Source organism: Xiphophorus hellerii, chromosome 20 (genome assembly GCF_003331165.1).
Source record: "Xiphophorus hellerii strain 12219 chromosome 20, Xiphophorus_hellerii-4.1, whole genome shotgun sequence".
NCBI lineage: Eukaryota > Metazoa > Chordata > Actinopteri > Cyprinodontiformes > Poeciliidae > Xiphophorus > Xiphophorus hellerii.
In genome coordinates, this window is record NC_045691.1 from 16,769,135 (window position 1) to 16,783,978 (window position 14,844).

The following is a 14,844-nucleotide window of genomic DNA, read 5'->3' on the forward strand; positions in this document are numbered from 1 at the left end:
TCCCCCTATACTTTCTCAGTCTGTTTCTCTCTCACACACTGTGTTCATGCAGTGCCTTCTATATCTGGAAAACCCCTAAAGTGCTGCCAAGAGGACACACAATGTGAAGAAATTCTGGTGCTGCTTTGCTCTCTGTGTGATTGTTAGCAGCTGGGCAAAGTCAATTAATACTGCTTTGCACTTAGACCGAAATTAGTCTTCACATTTGTACTTACAATCTGGACTCTTAGTATTTAATACAAGGCTCATATGGAGAATGCTTGATAAAATCATCATGGATCTACCTAACATTGATATTTTGTAAGTAATACAATACCATATATTTCTTTTGGATTATTATATTTTCATATTGATTGTTTGATTAATTCTTGCCTGCATGCAGTTTTCAAATATTTATGTAGCAGACTAAATACTAAGGATATTTAATCACAAGACCAGAGGGGAAATTAACCGATAGAATTAAATCTTAGGAGAATAATTTTTTTCTTGTTGTCATATACCTGTTAATTTGTCAGATTTCTTGGGCTTCAGTTAACACTTTCCAAACTACTCAGATGTAGTATTATAAAAATAGCTTGTATTTATAGGACAATTATCTTTATAGAATATATTACATTATTGTGATTGAATTTATTTTTACTTTTAAATGTGGAGTTCAACTGATTTACATTTACAATAGACCTAAATGCAACGGATATAAATTAAAGCATTACAGAGCAATTTCATCTTATTTTGAACAATAATAAACTGTATTAGAAATATTGATGCATTGGACATTTAACAGCAAGTATTTTTGACAACACTGCAGACTGATTTTTATTTGTTTTTGAGATACAAAGTGTGCTGGCCTCTCCAAATATCAGTTAAATAGTAAGAAATTTAATTTACATAAATGCATTATTGTTTGTAGCTGAGTGTTTGCTGTTGTGTGTCTGGCTCTCATGGCAGATGGCCTCCCTGCAGCAGCAGCAGAACTCTCTGATGAGGAAAGTAAAGAGGACTCTTCCCAGCCCCCCTCCAGAGGAAGCTCCGCTCCCCATTGTTACTCCAGCACAAATGTACAGCTCCCCTGGCATGCCTCAGAGGGTGCTCCCAAGACCAGCTCAAGGAGTCACCAAGGCAGGTCTGTTAAGCGAATTAAAAGCAGTGGAGCAAGAGTCATCAAAGCTACGCAAACAGCAGGCTGAACTGGAGGAAGAAGAAAAAGAGATTGATGCCAAGCTGCGGTATTTGGAACTGGGCATCACTCAGCGTAAGGAAACCATGGTGAAGGAGAGGGAGAGGAGAGAGTTAGCCTATCTGCGATGTATGGGTGATCCTCGAGACTACATGTCAGACAGTGAGCTCAATAACCTCAGGATGGGTGTGGGAACTGGAACATATGATGCTAATGGTTTACTGACAAGACCTAGTACTGCTCCACTGAGTCAGTTTACTAATGACCTCAATGCAACATCCCAGTATCCCTCAACCTCATCTTATATGCCCTATCCATACCCTCAAACTCAACCATCTACACATCAGCCTGGTTCTACTTACCAGCCAATAGGTTTCCAAACTCCTCAATACCCTTCATCTTCTGCACCTCAGCCTGGAACATTCCAGCCTCATCCTCCAACAGTCCCTGGGTACCAGAACCAGGGAACTTATTCCTCCCGCATGTATGGCCAGTCGTCCTATCAAACTGACTTCACCATGCAGCAGCATGGTCACCAGGGCTTTCATTCACCTGGTCAGCCTATGCCAGGACAGAGCCTTCCTTATCCTAGTCACAGTTCCTACCAGCCTGGCCTCACCTACCAGCCACAAGCAGAAATTCTTACTGTCCATCAAAGACCGAGGCAAACTTCTTTGGCTGAACTTGAACAGAAACTCCCTACAAATTATGAAGTCATTAGCAACCCAACAGTCTCAGTGGCCACTTCTGCTCCAGATACCAACTTTGGACCAGCTTACAGTAATGCATATGGACAATACCGCCCCCCTGAGCCTGGGCTAACTCACTCTGTGGACAGTCCCACCTCTGCATACACTTCAGATGGTCTTTACACATCCAACCTGGAGCAGAATATTCCAAGAAATTATGTGATGATTGATGACATCAGTGAGTTGACAAAAGACAACACTGGACAGCCCACTGATGCTCTTGGTCATCCTGTGGGAGGGCGGTATCGCAGTGAGAATGGCTCTGCGCGAGTAACTGGATATGAGGAGCCTGTTGATGCTTATGGAAGACCTACAGGATCAGCTGGTTACCAAAGCACAGTTGACAGTCGAACCAGCACCACAGTGAGCGGAGGCTCATCTTACTACTATGATGATTATAAGCATTCTTCTCGCTCTGGTGGCCACAAAATTTCCTCCAAAAATCTTGCTCCTGCTGTAGTCTCCTCTAAACGAAGTAAGCACAGAAAACAGGGAATGGAGCAGAAGATTTCTAAATTCTCACCTATTGAGGAAGCTAGGGATGTGGAGTCAGACCTTGCTTCTTACACAATGACAACATCAACTGCAGGCACCTGTCCAGTAGGGTCAAGATCTAAGAAGCTTCAAGATGATGTCACCTACGGCATGAAGAAAAATGCATATGATCAACAGAAATATTATGGCACGAGTCATGAGGGTCTTGAAGAGGATGACCGCATGTACAGCTCCGGAAGGTCCAGATCTACAGGATATGGTATGGATAAGATTTCCTCCAGAGACACTACAGGCCACCGCAGCAAATCCTACGAGAGAGATGCTATGGAGCGATCTCACCGAAGTAGCCGCAGTGGACGTCCTCCAATGCGAACTCAGAATTCAGAAGAGGAGAGCCCACTTAGTCCTGTAGGGAAGCCTGTAGGTATGGGAAGAAGTTCTGCCATGTCAGAGGCCCACGATGTGAGAAACCAGTATGGTTCCAGCCATTCGCTGCCAGATGTGCAAGATCACCACAAGAAGGACCTTCCCAGAAGTCACGTCTATAAAGCCAGATGATCCTTATCTCGTAGACGACATGCACTGTGCTGTTTCTGATAGCGAAGGTAACTGGTGCTGAATTAATTCTTCTGTGATATATTTTTTTTTACCACCCTTCAGGTGTGATGAAAAAACTGCATGTGAACTCTGAAGGAGAACTCCATTATTTTTGTTCTCTTGTCTCTTTCTTGTCTTATTCATATGAAAAGCCAAAATATTTTGAACATAAGTTTTGCGTGCATGGCTTTTAAGTTTTTGGTGAGTTGTGGTCTTTGCTTTTTTTTCTGTTTTTATATTTAATTTTTTTGTTGGAATCTGCATGGCTCTGGACTGTGGAGCATGTTTTCTCACTTCCACATGAATCTGCATGCTACTCCAATCCCCATATTAAAGCAATTAATTGATAATATGTGTATTGCTTTTCAAAAAGCCTATCATTTGGGTCAAGAGGAGACTGATTGGTTTGAGAAACCACGGGAGGCCCGCTCTGATCGCTCAAGACATCATGGGAGTGGAGGTCACTCATCCACAGGAAGACGTAATAAACATACTTACCATGACTATGATGAGCCTCCGGAGGAATACAGTCAACAGGATGAGTACAACCAGCGTCACCCTTCCTCTTCGTCACGGGACCACCGCCATCATGGCACCAGCTCTGCCAGACACAGTTCCTCTCGTCACTCCTCAGAGGACCCCAAGTCTTCACGCTCTTCCAGGACACACCCCAAAGACCCATCTGGTCGCACTGATAGCAGGACCTCCTCATCCACACAAAGAAGGAGCGGTACAGACTCTCGGTCTGCCCACGATAGCCCTCGCAACTCAGGAGACTTCTCTCGTGAGCCAGTCTCTGGTCATCACCATGGCACTGGGGGACGGAGTCAGAGATCTCAAGGTGACCGCACAATGGGCAGGAGACAAGACCCTTCTAAGCCACAGAACCAGCAGCCACCCCAGGGCCACACAGGGCAGCAGCGATCAGGGGGTCAGGGGCAGACTGGAAGACATTCAGGTTCTGAACAACTTGATGGTAGCCAACAGGCTCAGCAGCAGCAGCAGCAGCAGCATCAACAACAGAGTGTGCAACAACAGAATGTGCAACAACAGCAGCAGCCGCCACAGCACAGTCAGACTCCACAGAGTAGCCATCCAGTAACAAACACTGGAAGTGGACCAGAACAGCAGCACCAGCAGCAGCAGCAGCAGCAGCAGCAAGCCAAACCTGGACAAGTTGCATCACAGGGACGCCAACCAGGAGTGGGGTCTGCAGCAGGGCAGCCAGCAACAGTGGTAAGTAGATCTGGTTCTACTTTACCTGCATCAATTAATTTTCTTTGTTGTGACATTTTTTTCAGGACCAGTTTTGGAAAACATTAAGACCATTGCAGAAAACAAATGTAGTTTTAGATTTAGCAGTATGTGTTTTTTTAAAAATGAACACTTTCATTTTATTCTACAGTTTACTGACAATATTTAGTTTGAGACTTTAGTTGCAGAAAATGGCAAGTCGTAACAATAACAAAAATACTGTTTTCAGACCTCAAATAATGCAAAGAACTGAATGTAAAGAACAATGATTTTTACCATCTATTGCTATGTTGCTATGTTAACATACAGTAGCACCTACTGTGCTCTTGCTATGCTAAAACTATTCAGATTTAGCATAGCAAGAGCACAGTAGGTCAATATTTGGTAGAGTAGCTCATATACTTAAGTGACAGCTTTTATGTTCTTTGTATGATCTTTGACACTTTCACATTGCTGAGGGGTTAAGGTTACAACTTACTGACAACTTACTCATTACAGTATGAATGCTGACTTATTTTGGAATTCAACAGAATCTGGATTACAACAGCGGCCATTTAGAAATTCTGATTTCAGAAAAATAAAAAGTTTGTTTTTTTCTTTGGCTTTAGTTATCAGTAATTCATCATAATAATATTTATTAAAACCAGTCCATTAGAAATTAAGCCTGTTTGTTACTCAACATCTTTTAATGCCAGAAAGAGTGTATTTAATATAGGAAGTGTAAAAAAGTACCATGTTGCAATGTAAAACCGCCTTAGAACTTTATAACAACATGGAAATCTGCATAATCAGGAAGTGCACAACTTTAAAAAATAAACCTCAGTTACTGTGACAAACAGATCCAGAAGTGAATACAATCTTTATTTCTGTACACTTTTTTATACTGTTGTTATACAAGTAAAAAAATATTTATTGGAATTTAATTTGGGTGGGCTTGTTCTACTCTAACTCATGTTTTTGTTTTGTGTTATTAAAACATAAACATGAGTAATTTCTTGAAACATTCACTTATGTTTTAAGAAATTACATTGTTATATTATTATTCACTAATCCCAAATTTTCAAGAAGAACAAAAAAACACCTAAACATTTTTATGTCTACTTAACATTATGCAGGGAAAAATGGAGGCTCCCCCTACTGCTGCTAGTCCGGGAATGAAACCTGCAGCAGGAATCGCAGCACCACCTCAGCCTACCAAAATAGCCACACCACCGCTAACTGGCATCGGTAAGGTTAAATCCTTCTTTTTTTTCCAAAGATATTTCACTTGTTGTGTGTGCTTTTTCACTTGATAATTAATCATTAGTTATTCTACTCTCTAAATTACCTTTCAAATTTTATAAGATATTTATTTATATGCAACCTTTTCATGTGTGTTATTAAATAGCAGTGATTTGAGGTGATGTATAGAAGAAAAGTTAGTTTTGAAAAAACTCTTTATATTTTCTGCCATGATTCCTTTTACAGAGAAAGGTCATGATTGCAAGGAGGAAAGAGATCAACAACTATCATAAAAATAGTCATTGCTCTGCTGTTTATCCATCTCAGAAGGGTTATTGGAACATTATTTGAGTGAAGTACATTTAAGGCAGTTGTAAGTCTATCGAAGAGTGGTAGTCCGAGCAGATTTCCCTCAAGCTCAGACCATCCAGTGCTCAGAGAAATTACAAAAAAATGTATGAACTCCATCTCAGACTAAATATGCCTCAGTTAGCATTTTAAATGTTACAGTTCACGTCAATATGGCTTGCTTAGAAGTTGTACTGAAAGAAAGACTCCTTACTGAAAGTAATACGGCAGCAAACTTGCTTTTGCAATGTTGCATTTTAACGAACCGCAGGACCTCCAGAACGTCTTGCATTATATGATGCCAAACTTTGGACTCCAAAGGAAAGATTTCTGGCAATAATGAACAGTACCACATTTTGAAAAAAAAAAAAAAAAACACACTTCACTTCTCAATAATAAATATGATTTTGCTGCGAAAAAGGCTTAATCATCTTCAAAGCATACTAAAGCCTACATATAGCTTTCAACACTTCGCTTTCACCAATGCTCACCAGTTTTTCTTTATTTTCTTTAATGTGTCAGCAAATGAACATAACTTAAAGCCACAGTGTAGGGTTGGAAATCATTTTGTTATATTTCCAGGCTCCAAGGCAGCTCCTGTTGGAATCGGTAGCAAGCCTGTAGGCATAGGAAGCGCTGCAGCTGGTCAGCCCCCAGGTCCTGAAGGGGAAAATGTTCTAACCAAAATCCTGCAGGGAGGAGCAGCCGAACAGGCAGGAAAACTGGGAGATGGTATGATTATTTCTTTTAACTTTTGTTTTAGAACTAGTCTTTTAATATTACTAGGGCAAAAAACACAACTTTTTTTGCATGTAGTTCTGTAAAGTATGTACTTCTAAATCTCTTTTGTCAATCTGGCAGCTCTGTCTGGCCTTGGGAAAAAGTTCACCTCATTCTGGTGAAATACTAGGAGTTGAGTAAGTACATTGCAGCTTTTGTTCTCACACAAATTGATCACAATGTACACCTTAAATTCCTTTAGACTTCTTTCAGTGCCTTGGAAAAGATTCTAGACCTTTTGATCTTCTTAACATGTTCTCATGTTATAACCACAAACTTGAATGTATTTTATTTAGAGAAAAGGTTAAAACTTTTATACATACTGTAATTTTTATTTTTGTCATAGATGAGTATTTAAAAAGTGTGAGTGGCATTTGACTCTGAACCCCCTAAATAAAAGTTCGACCTACCACTGAAATTGATCTAATTTCAATGGTAACTTGAGTCCATTTGTGTCTGATTTCATCTCAGTATAAATTCATCTGTTCAGTGAAAGCCTCAGAGGTTTGTCGATAGCATAGTTGAGATAAAACAATAATATCACGCTTTTGTTCCCTGTTATCTCCTTGTTAGTTCTTGTATTATTATTTTTTCAGTAAAACTTTCACCAACTATTTCTTGCCTCAATCTACTTGCATTTGGGTCCAGCCTTAATCTAAAATATTAACACACTGTAACTCTTGAGGAGATCAGATTATATAATCTGTTGATTGGAAAACTGCAAAATGTTAATCATGAATTCCACCGATATGTGATTTATGGAAGAAAGGCAAGTTGAATGCCATTATTGAAACACAATAATAGAAGGTCTTGTTTGTGCTTTGCCCAAAACCACATAGGAGATGCAACTAACATGTGGCAGAAGGTGTTTTGGTCGGATGAGACCAAAATGTAACTTTTTGGCCTAGTTCCAAAATGCTACATGTGGAAAAATGCAACTGAACTTCAGCCCAAACTCAACATCCCAGCAGGGGCGGCAAAGTTATGATTGTAAGACATGATTTCCTCTGGGGCAATCCTGGATGAAAATCTGTTTGAGGTTGCAGTGGACTTAAGACTGGGGCTGAGGTTCACCTTCTAGCAAGAAAATGAGTCTAAACATGGAGATAGAGCTAAGATGGAATGGTTTACATCAATTGGTAAATGGACTGAATGTATATAGTCCTTTTCTAGTCATGATAACCACTCCAAATGTATTAGAATCACCCAATAAAACATCAGACCTAAATCCAATTGAGTGTTTGGGGCAAGATTTGCAAATTGATGTTCACAGATAATTTCCATTTAATCCTACTGGGCTGGAGCAAGAAAAGGGGTAAAAATGTCATTCTTTAGATGTGCAAAGCTAATAGAGACATATCCCAGCAGACTCACAACAAAGAGTGCTCTGAATTTAAATGCACGACACTTTCATAAAATTTTTATTTTTGTAAAAAATGCTGAAAACCATCTTTTCCTTCCAATTTTACAATCATGTGGTACTTTGTTGCTACAACACATAAAATCTCAAAAAAGTACATTGATGTTTCTTATTGTATCATGACAAAATGTGCAAGTGACTAGGAATAAAAGAATTGGGTGAAGCATACATTTCCTGTGAGATGCCAAACATCACAGAGAACATAATGTATGATATGCATGTGGAATAATGATACAATGGTTTCTTGCTTCACTGTGTTTTTTTTTCTTTTAGAGAACACAAATACAATGAGATGGACTGGTTTCTTTGTGCTGGAAAACCTACGACACCATCTTAAATATATATTTAAATCCACCATGAAAAAGAAGAATGATCCTTAATGCATCAGTCAGTATGGATGTTTTTATTATTCTTTTTTTGTTCCTTATACCATTAAGCAGGTGAAAACATGATGATATAGAAAATACTTTACAAATTTAAAATTGTATTTAATTTGTGCAAAATTTAACAATGGACTAAAAAAAATGGTGAATATTGGTACTTTTATATTTTTTTCCTTCAATCAAGATTAAGTTGTTTAATCTGGTTCTCCAAAAAAAAATAATCATGTTACATTTGGATTAATAGCTTAGCGCTTTATCGTATGTGTATTTACATAGATTAGCATAGTTTATGTCTGCATAATGAGAAGACTCAGGTGAAGTGATGACTCATTAAAGCTGTGACTCTCTGCACCTTTCTCCTTACCCCAAATTACCAAACAGAGCTGGAATCAAAGGATGCCTTGTCAGCACTGAATTCCCCAGACATGGGCTCCCGATTGAAGTGAATTAAATAAGGGGGATCGCTTTGTCAGCAGGCTGTTGCAAGACATGAGAGGAGGACTGAAGAGCCCTGAAAGTAAGTGGAGGCTTTGAAAGAGCTGTGGAGATGTCTGAGGCATCATTAGAACAATGTTAAGTTGCTAAAAGATACCTGCAGATGTTTCTGAGTGTGCATCTGCATTCCCCAACACAGATTTACTTAGATTTTTTTATGGTTTCTATGGAGTTTAGAGTTATATTAACCCCGGAAAATAAAGTTACACTCTGCTTGGAACTAGTGGCTGCAGAGGGGAAAGGCCAAAGCCTGAAGAGAGTGAGTCAACAGCATCTCACTCTGCACACCTGCAATAATCTGGACCAAGCAAAGCGTGCTGGAATCAGCCTCAGAAAGCTAAACACGTCTTGGCTTTAATGTCAACACACGCAAAGGCACAATCTACAGAATGCGTGGCTTCTTTGAATCATGACACATGGTACGCATCATTCATTACATAGTAGATTGAACAATTTCTGCTCTGCTGAGCAGAGCAGCAGACGTGCAGATAAAGCTAATTTAAATTCTCCGTATTTAGCTTTTATCAAAACACGTCTCGTGCATTTTATATATGAAGCCAAGGCTGAGTCAGTTGAGAATCTTATTTGGCTTCAGTTTTGTTGATTAAGATTAAAATCAACAATCATAGTTTACACAAGTAGTGTATTGTGTGGAGAACCATGTTTGAGTCCAAGCATGGTGATGGCTTTCCCAAGGCCCAAAACGGGTCATTTACAAAATTTGGGACAAGGTTTTGGGCCAAAATGTTGCCCTTCTGTTTTATTCACTTTAGTTAAAATATGTGGGGCAACTCTGGCTTTGTTGCCCCTTCTGAATAAAGGCATCCCATAGCATGATGCCACCACCATGCTGCTAGATTTTCACAGCTGAATTTAGGTGAAAATTACATAACCCAAGTAATTATTTATAGCTGACTTCTGAAAGAAGTGCATCTTGCTGGATTTTATCTGGTATCAGAGCAAAGTGGTATGAATAAAAATCGATGCACTGTTCAGAATGTTTTAGTAAAAATTATGAAAACCATGAGTCATTTTCCTGCCACATTACAAGTATGTCCTTCTTGGTCTATCAAATGAAAAAAACATAGTTGTAATAAATTAATTAATTGAATTTTGTGTAAACCAGATCAGGTGCTATGGATGAGCTTCGCAATGGACTTCCTTTATCAATCGTTCTGATTTTGAGTTGTCTTATTTAGGAACATGTGTACCAAGATTAATCTCATTTTAATGACAAAAGTTCAAAACCTTTCTGTGACTGTCTGCTAATTTCTTTTGAGGATTTTCCCTTATAATTTGAGTAGCCAAAATTGTTTATAGCACATTCTGAAATTTTAACCAGACTGAATTTTTCTTAAATTTGAAATTGCCATATATTTTTTTAGAAAGAATCTTTTTTGTTTGTTTTCTTTTTCCTGCACCAGAATTAGCTGCTGGCTTATATCGACTTGTTTTCATTTGATCAAGCTGAATTCTTTATTGAACTGTGCATGCACCATTAATAATTCAATAGTGCGTTGGGTGAAGATGAGGTTCACTGCCCAAATTCATCTAGAAATAATTTTAATCATATAAATATTAGTTTAACCACATTTCAATATAAGAAAACTGTAATTTATGTTTCTTCTGTGCTAGAAGTTTATTGATTACAGCCAACATTCACATTCCAGTTATTTTTGATTTGATTTTGTTTTTTATTTCCAGGTGAGTAATAAGGAAGTGGTGAAGTTCTGGGAGAAAGCAGCGCTTCTTTCTTCATTTCTTTCATCCTGCAGAGGAATGCTCCAGCATGGACTCTGTGAGAAAGCAGTACAATCTTCACTAACAGAAGCAAGGGTAGGGGTATATTGGACAAACTGTCCATGCATGTCGCCTCTGATTCAGCTCAGCAAAAAGGAGCCTCACAGCGCCCTCTGCAGAGTTTTAATGGTAACACCACTCGCCTCTGAGGAATGTAGGTTGCACAAGGACTCCAGATTCTAAATTGATGCTTTGGGAGCATTCTAAAAAATAAAAAATGATTGTATTGCGTAGGTTTTCCTCGTCTCAAAGGAACCAGTCTTACCCGACAATGACAACATGTACCTGGAAACGACAAAGCTTTTGACAGCAACAACAAACCAACTTGGAGATTCCTTCAAAACCCTGGAACCCTGGCTTCTCCACAGTACATTCCAGTATAGGGAGCTTGACCCGTTCTCTGAATGTGTTTTTAATTTATCGTCTCTTTGTTACTGTGTCTACAGAATGCATTGTGTAAATGTGGACACAAGAATGCACGCACAAATGGAAAAAAAAGGAAAAAAAATCTGGAAAAAATAAGCCCATATCAGTTCTTTTTTTCACCACTTATATAAGATGCCGCTACTCATTAGGTGTTGGTTTTTTAAAGGAAGGGACTTACTACCAGCGTGCCCATACGTGTGAGAATCACACAGATGAGAGGACCAAATGAAAGAGTGGCCACGGCTCTTTATCAGCCATCGCTAAGCCATCGTTATGGACATCCTTTTTTATTGATTTGTCTCATCTTTTATTATTTATTTTGTTTTCTTGTTCTTTTGCCTGATAAAGAATGGAAGAGCCTTATTCACTTATGTTTTTACTTGTATACCTCATGTTTTAAGATGTCCATATCATTATGAATTTCTTTTTACACTGTATACTATTGTATGTATATAAAACAAATCAGAGATCTATGATGTAAATTGTCATTTGTGTATTTAATGAGTCACTCTCCGGTGAATTTCTTTTTTTTGTTGTTGTTGCTATGTGTTTTCTTTTTTTGTAAAAGTTTATATTTTCACTTTGTATTTGTTTGATTCTGTTATTGCATCAAATAATTTGCTTCTTGGTTTTTAAAAGCAATAGCATGCAGCAAATGGTATATAGCACAATGGTATAAATGTTTTTTTTGTTTTTTTTTCTCAATCAGTGATGGGGGAATATCAAACAAAAATCAGTAATAAAAATCTGTCAGAGGGTTTACAGCCACAGCACCACATGTACAGACATGCATGATAATGTTTGGATGCGTAAGAGCATGCAGAAAGGCCGACACACTCTCTATATATATGTCTGTTACAAGCTCATACACACACCCAACACTTTGCAATCCCAGTTCCACTTCAGAGCCAAGGCTAATTGAGTTTTCACCAAATAGACTTGTTAACCTCTTGATGATTAATGAGGTTACCAATCCACTAACAAGCTGGGCCCACTGCCTCTGTTTCTGCAAGACACACACCGAACAACACAGACACAGGAGAGGACAAAAAGCAATTATCAAAGTCAAACGTTCTATGCAATGACTCATTTTGAAACGTGGAAGTGACTCACTCTAAAGCAGTTTAGCACCGTCGCTGTACTCACAACAAAATATTAGAATCATGAAGAAAAAAAGGTATAAAAAAAATAAATAAGTGAAATGAAAATGTTTTTACCTGGAATCTTGTCTGTATGAATTTGAATACTGAGTATTGATCTAGACTTGTTTTTATTTTCGTGGCATGTTCTTAACCCTCCTCACTCTCCCTAAAAAATGGGGAATGGTGGGGACTTGTTGCCAAAGGGTAAACTTGTGTAGACTGTCAGTTTTATGAATGTCCACCATCATGTTGCTTTTGAAGCATGGGGTTTTGCTTGGCTTCATCTGGTTGTTGTTTATGGGGTTTTTTTTGGTTTTGTTTTGTTTTTGTAATCCCTCATTCAGTCGTCGTGCATTTTGGCTGACCTGTTTGGCTTGCAGTGACTGTCTGTGCTGCTATGAACCTGTACTGCAGATGGTCGAGCACTTCTCATCAATTCGTGTCAGTGTACATATTGGGTGTCAGTATAACCTGTGGGGTGAATGGAATGTTTATATTGGATATACGTCATTGTTGACTCAACCCACACAGCAGCCAAGCCATTTGAAAAGTGCATGATTAGATTATTCTTGAACGTCATAGTCGAAATAATTAAAAAAAGAGAAGTCAAGCATGATTTTAAGAAGGTTTGCCTCACAAACCTTGACTCTAACTGGCCAATGATGATAATATCAGTGAGTTGAAATGTTCAGCCAGTCATTCACAAATCAGGGCATGTCATTTGGAAAGCACAAGCCTGACTGGTGGAGCTCGGCAGAGTGCAGAAACAGAGGTTGCGTAACAGCGCCTCTGTTAAGATGTGCGGCAGAACAAAGCGGAGGTGCAGTGTGGTCGATACGCGATGAAAACAGCCTTCAGTGCAGCCACGCGGATAAGCAGGGAGGCAGACGGACACATTCTCACATTCCTTACTGTAAATACAACCTCATTCCTCTGTACAGCTTTTCAGTTTGGAGTACGGCTGTCATGTGCATCCCCATGCCGTATTTGCTGCCAACTTTTATGTATAAAAAATATTTATTATGACCACGATAATGATGATGAAACTAATAATAATGATGATGATGATTATTATTATTGCATAAGCCTAGTGTATGTGACTGACTTGTACTGAGTCTTTACAACAGTGGAACAAAACTCGTGCACATATCCACCCATCCAGTGTGTGTAGAGTTTCTCTACGTATCATATCAAGAAGCCTTTGTCAGGCTAACAGAAGGTTATCAGTTTTGATGGATATGATCTCCGAGGTGAGACGAGGGGGAAAAAAAAAGAAATCTGGAAAATGTCATTCACTGTTGTAAGTGCAATGGGCAAAATGTCAGTCGTGTATCCATTGTGAAACCCTTGTGTTCTATTCAGTGTATTCCTGTAAACAGATAGAGTACATTTTGGTGCATCATGTCAAGTAATGTGAAAATATTGACCCTGCAATTTCCAAACGGAGAAACAAATAAAAAGAAAAAAGTTTATTGTGACTATTGTGTGCAGACTCTATGTCAAGGTGGGTGTGTGTGGTTCGCGCTTGGTTGTAGCAAGGTAAGTTTTGTTCAAGGCTTACTGCTGATGCAGAAGAGAGATCAAGAATAAGACCTCGACAGTTATGAGACTGTTCGGATAAGAGAGGGCTTTGCTTGCAGAGGTGGTGATGATTTATCCTAGTGTGGGTGGTAGAGAAAGTGAGAAGTGTGAAGAGCCATGCTTGGCAATGTGCTGGGAGAGATGGAGGTGTGAGGATGATTCTGTGCAAGAAAGAGAAATCAGACTCTTCCGTCTGTTGCTTGTGGATTTGTAAATGCAAAATTCAGGAGAGTGCTATTACTATGTTGTTTTTGTTGTGTAAAAATGCAACAACGGGGTACAAAACTACGTATTTGAAGTTGTTCACTATTTTATAACATTGCCACTGCAAACTTTGGTGTGGGCAATTGCATAATGAAAATGTAGCCACTCAATACTTTAAATCAGAAATGTTTGGAATGCTGATGTATTCACCCCCCTTTTCTCTGAGTTATAAGCCTCCATAAGTCACCTAATTAGTAAGTTTTAGTTCACTTTTATCATTTCAGGAAATACTACATTGAGATTCAAAATCCCTTTTCAGTAGGGTCATGGAAAAGGGTCAAGGAAAAGGTTTAATACATAATTTTTAATATTGTCAAATACAATCAAGGTTGGGTAAACCATAAAAACATCTGCATATTTCCATATCCTCAAAACACATTCTGGAGCTAATTCCAGGAGGATGGAGCTGCAAATTAAAGAATGCCGCTTTCTATCATCAGTCCAGGCCTTTGAGATTGTGAGAATGCAGACAGACAATATGAGAGCAGAGACTTTGACATCAGATCATCTTTTTGTTGACATGGCTTAGCAGTCATGCTGGTAGATGTCCAACAATTGCTATATAAATTCTTTAGTAAATAGAGTCCATGGTTGGGGCGTGCAGAGAATATCAGGACAACCAGTAGTCATGACTCCACAAATCTGGCCCTTATGATAGAGTGACAACAAGAATGTTTTTGCTGAAAGAGCCATTTGAACTCCAGTTGACAGT

At 38.9% G+C, this 14,844-nt stretch overlaps 1 protein-coding gene across 1 annotated transcript in view; it reads left to right on the forward strand.

Annotated features, from left to right (window-relative positions):
• The window catches only part of bsnb (bassoon (presynaptic cytomatrix protein) b), a 96,237-nt gene extending 82,472 nt beyond the window's left edge, over positions 1–13,765 (forward strand). The window contains 9 exon segments of the mRNA XM_032548882.1: positions 949–2,967; positions 2,969–3,026; positions 3,392–4,254; positions 5,388–5,499; positions 6,424–6,573; positions 6,703–6,758; positions 8,315–8,428; positions 8,806–8,941; positions 10,624–13,765. Of these exon segments, the coding sequence (XP_032404773.1) occupies positions 949–2,967; positions 2,969–3,026; positions 3,392–4,254; positions 5,388–5,499; positions 6,424–6,573; positions 6,703–6,743 (3,243 nt within the window). The 3' untranslated portion in view covers positions 6,744–6,758; positions 8,315–8,428; positions 8,806–8,941; positions 10,624–13,765.
• Positions 13,766–14,844: the final 1,079 nt, after the last annotated feature.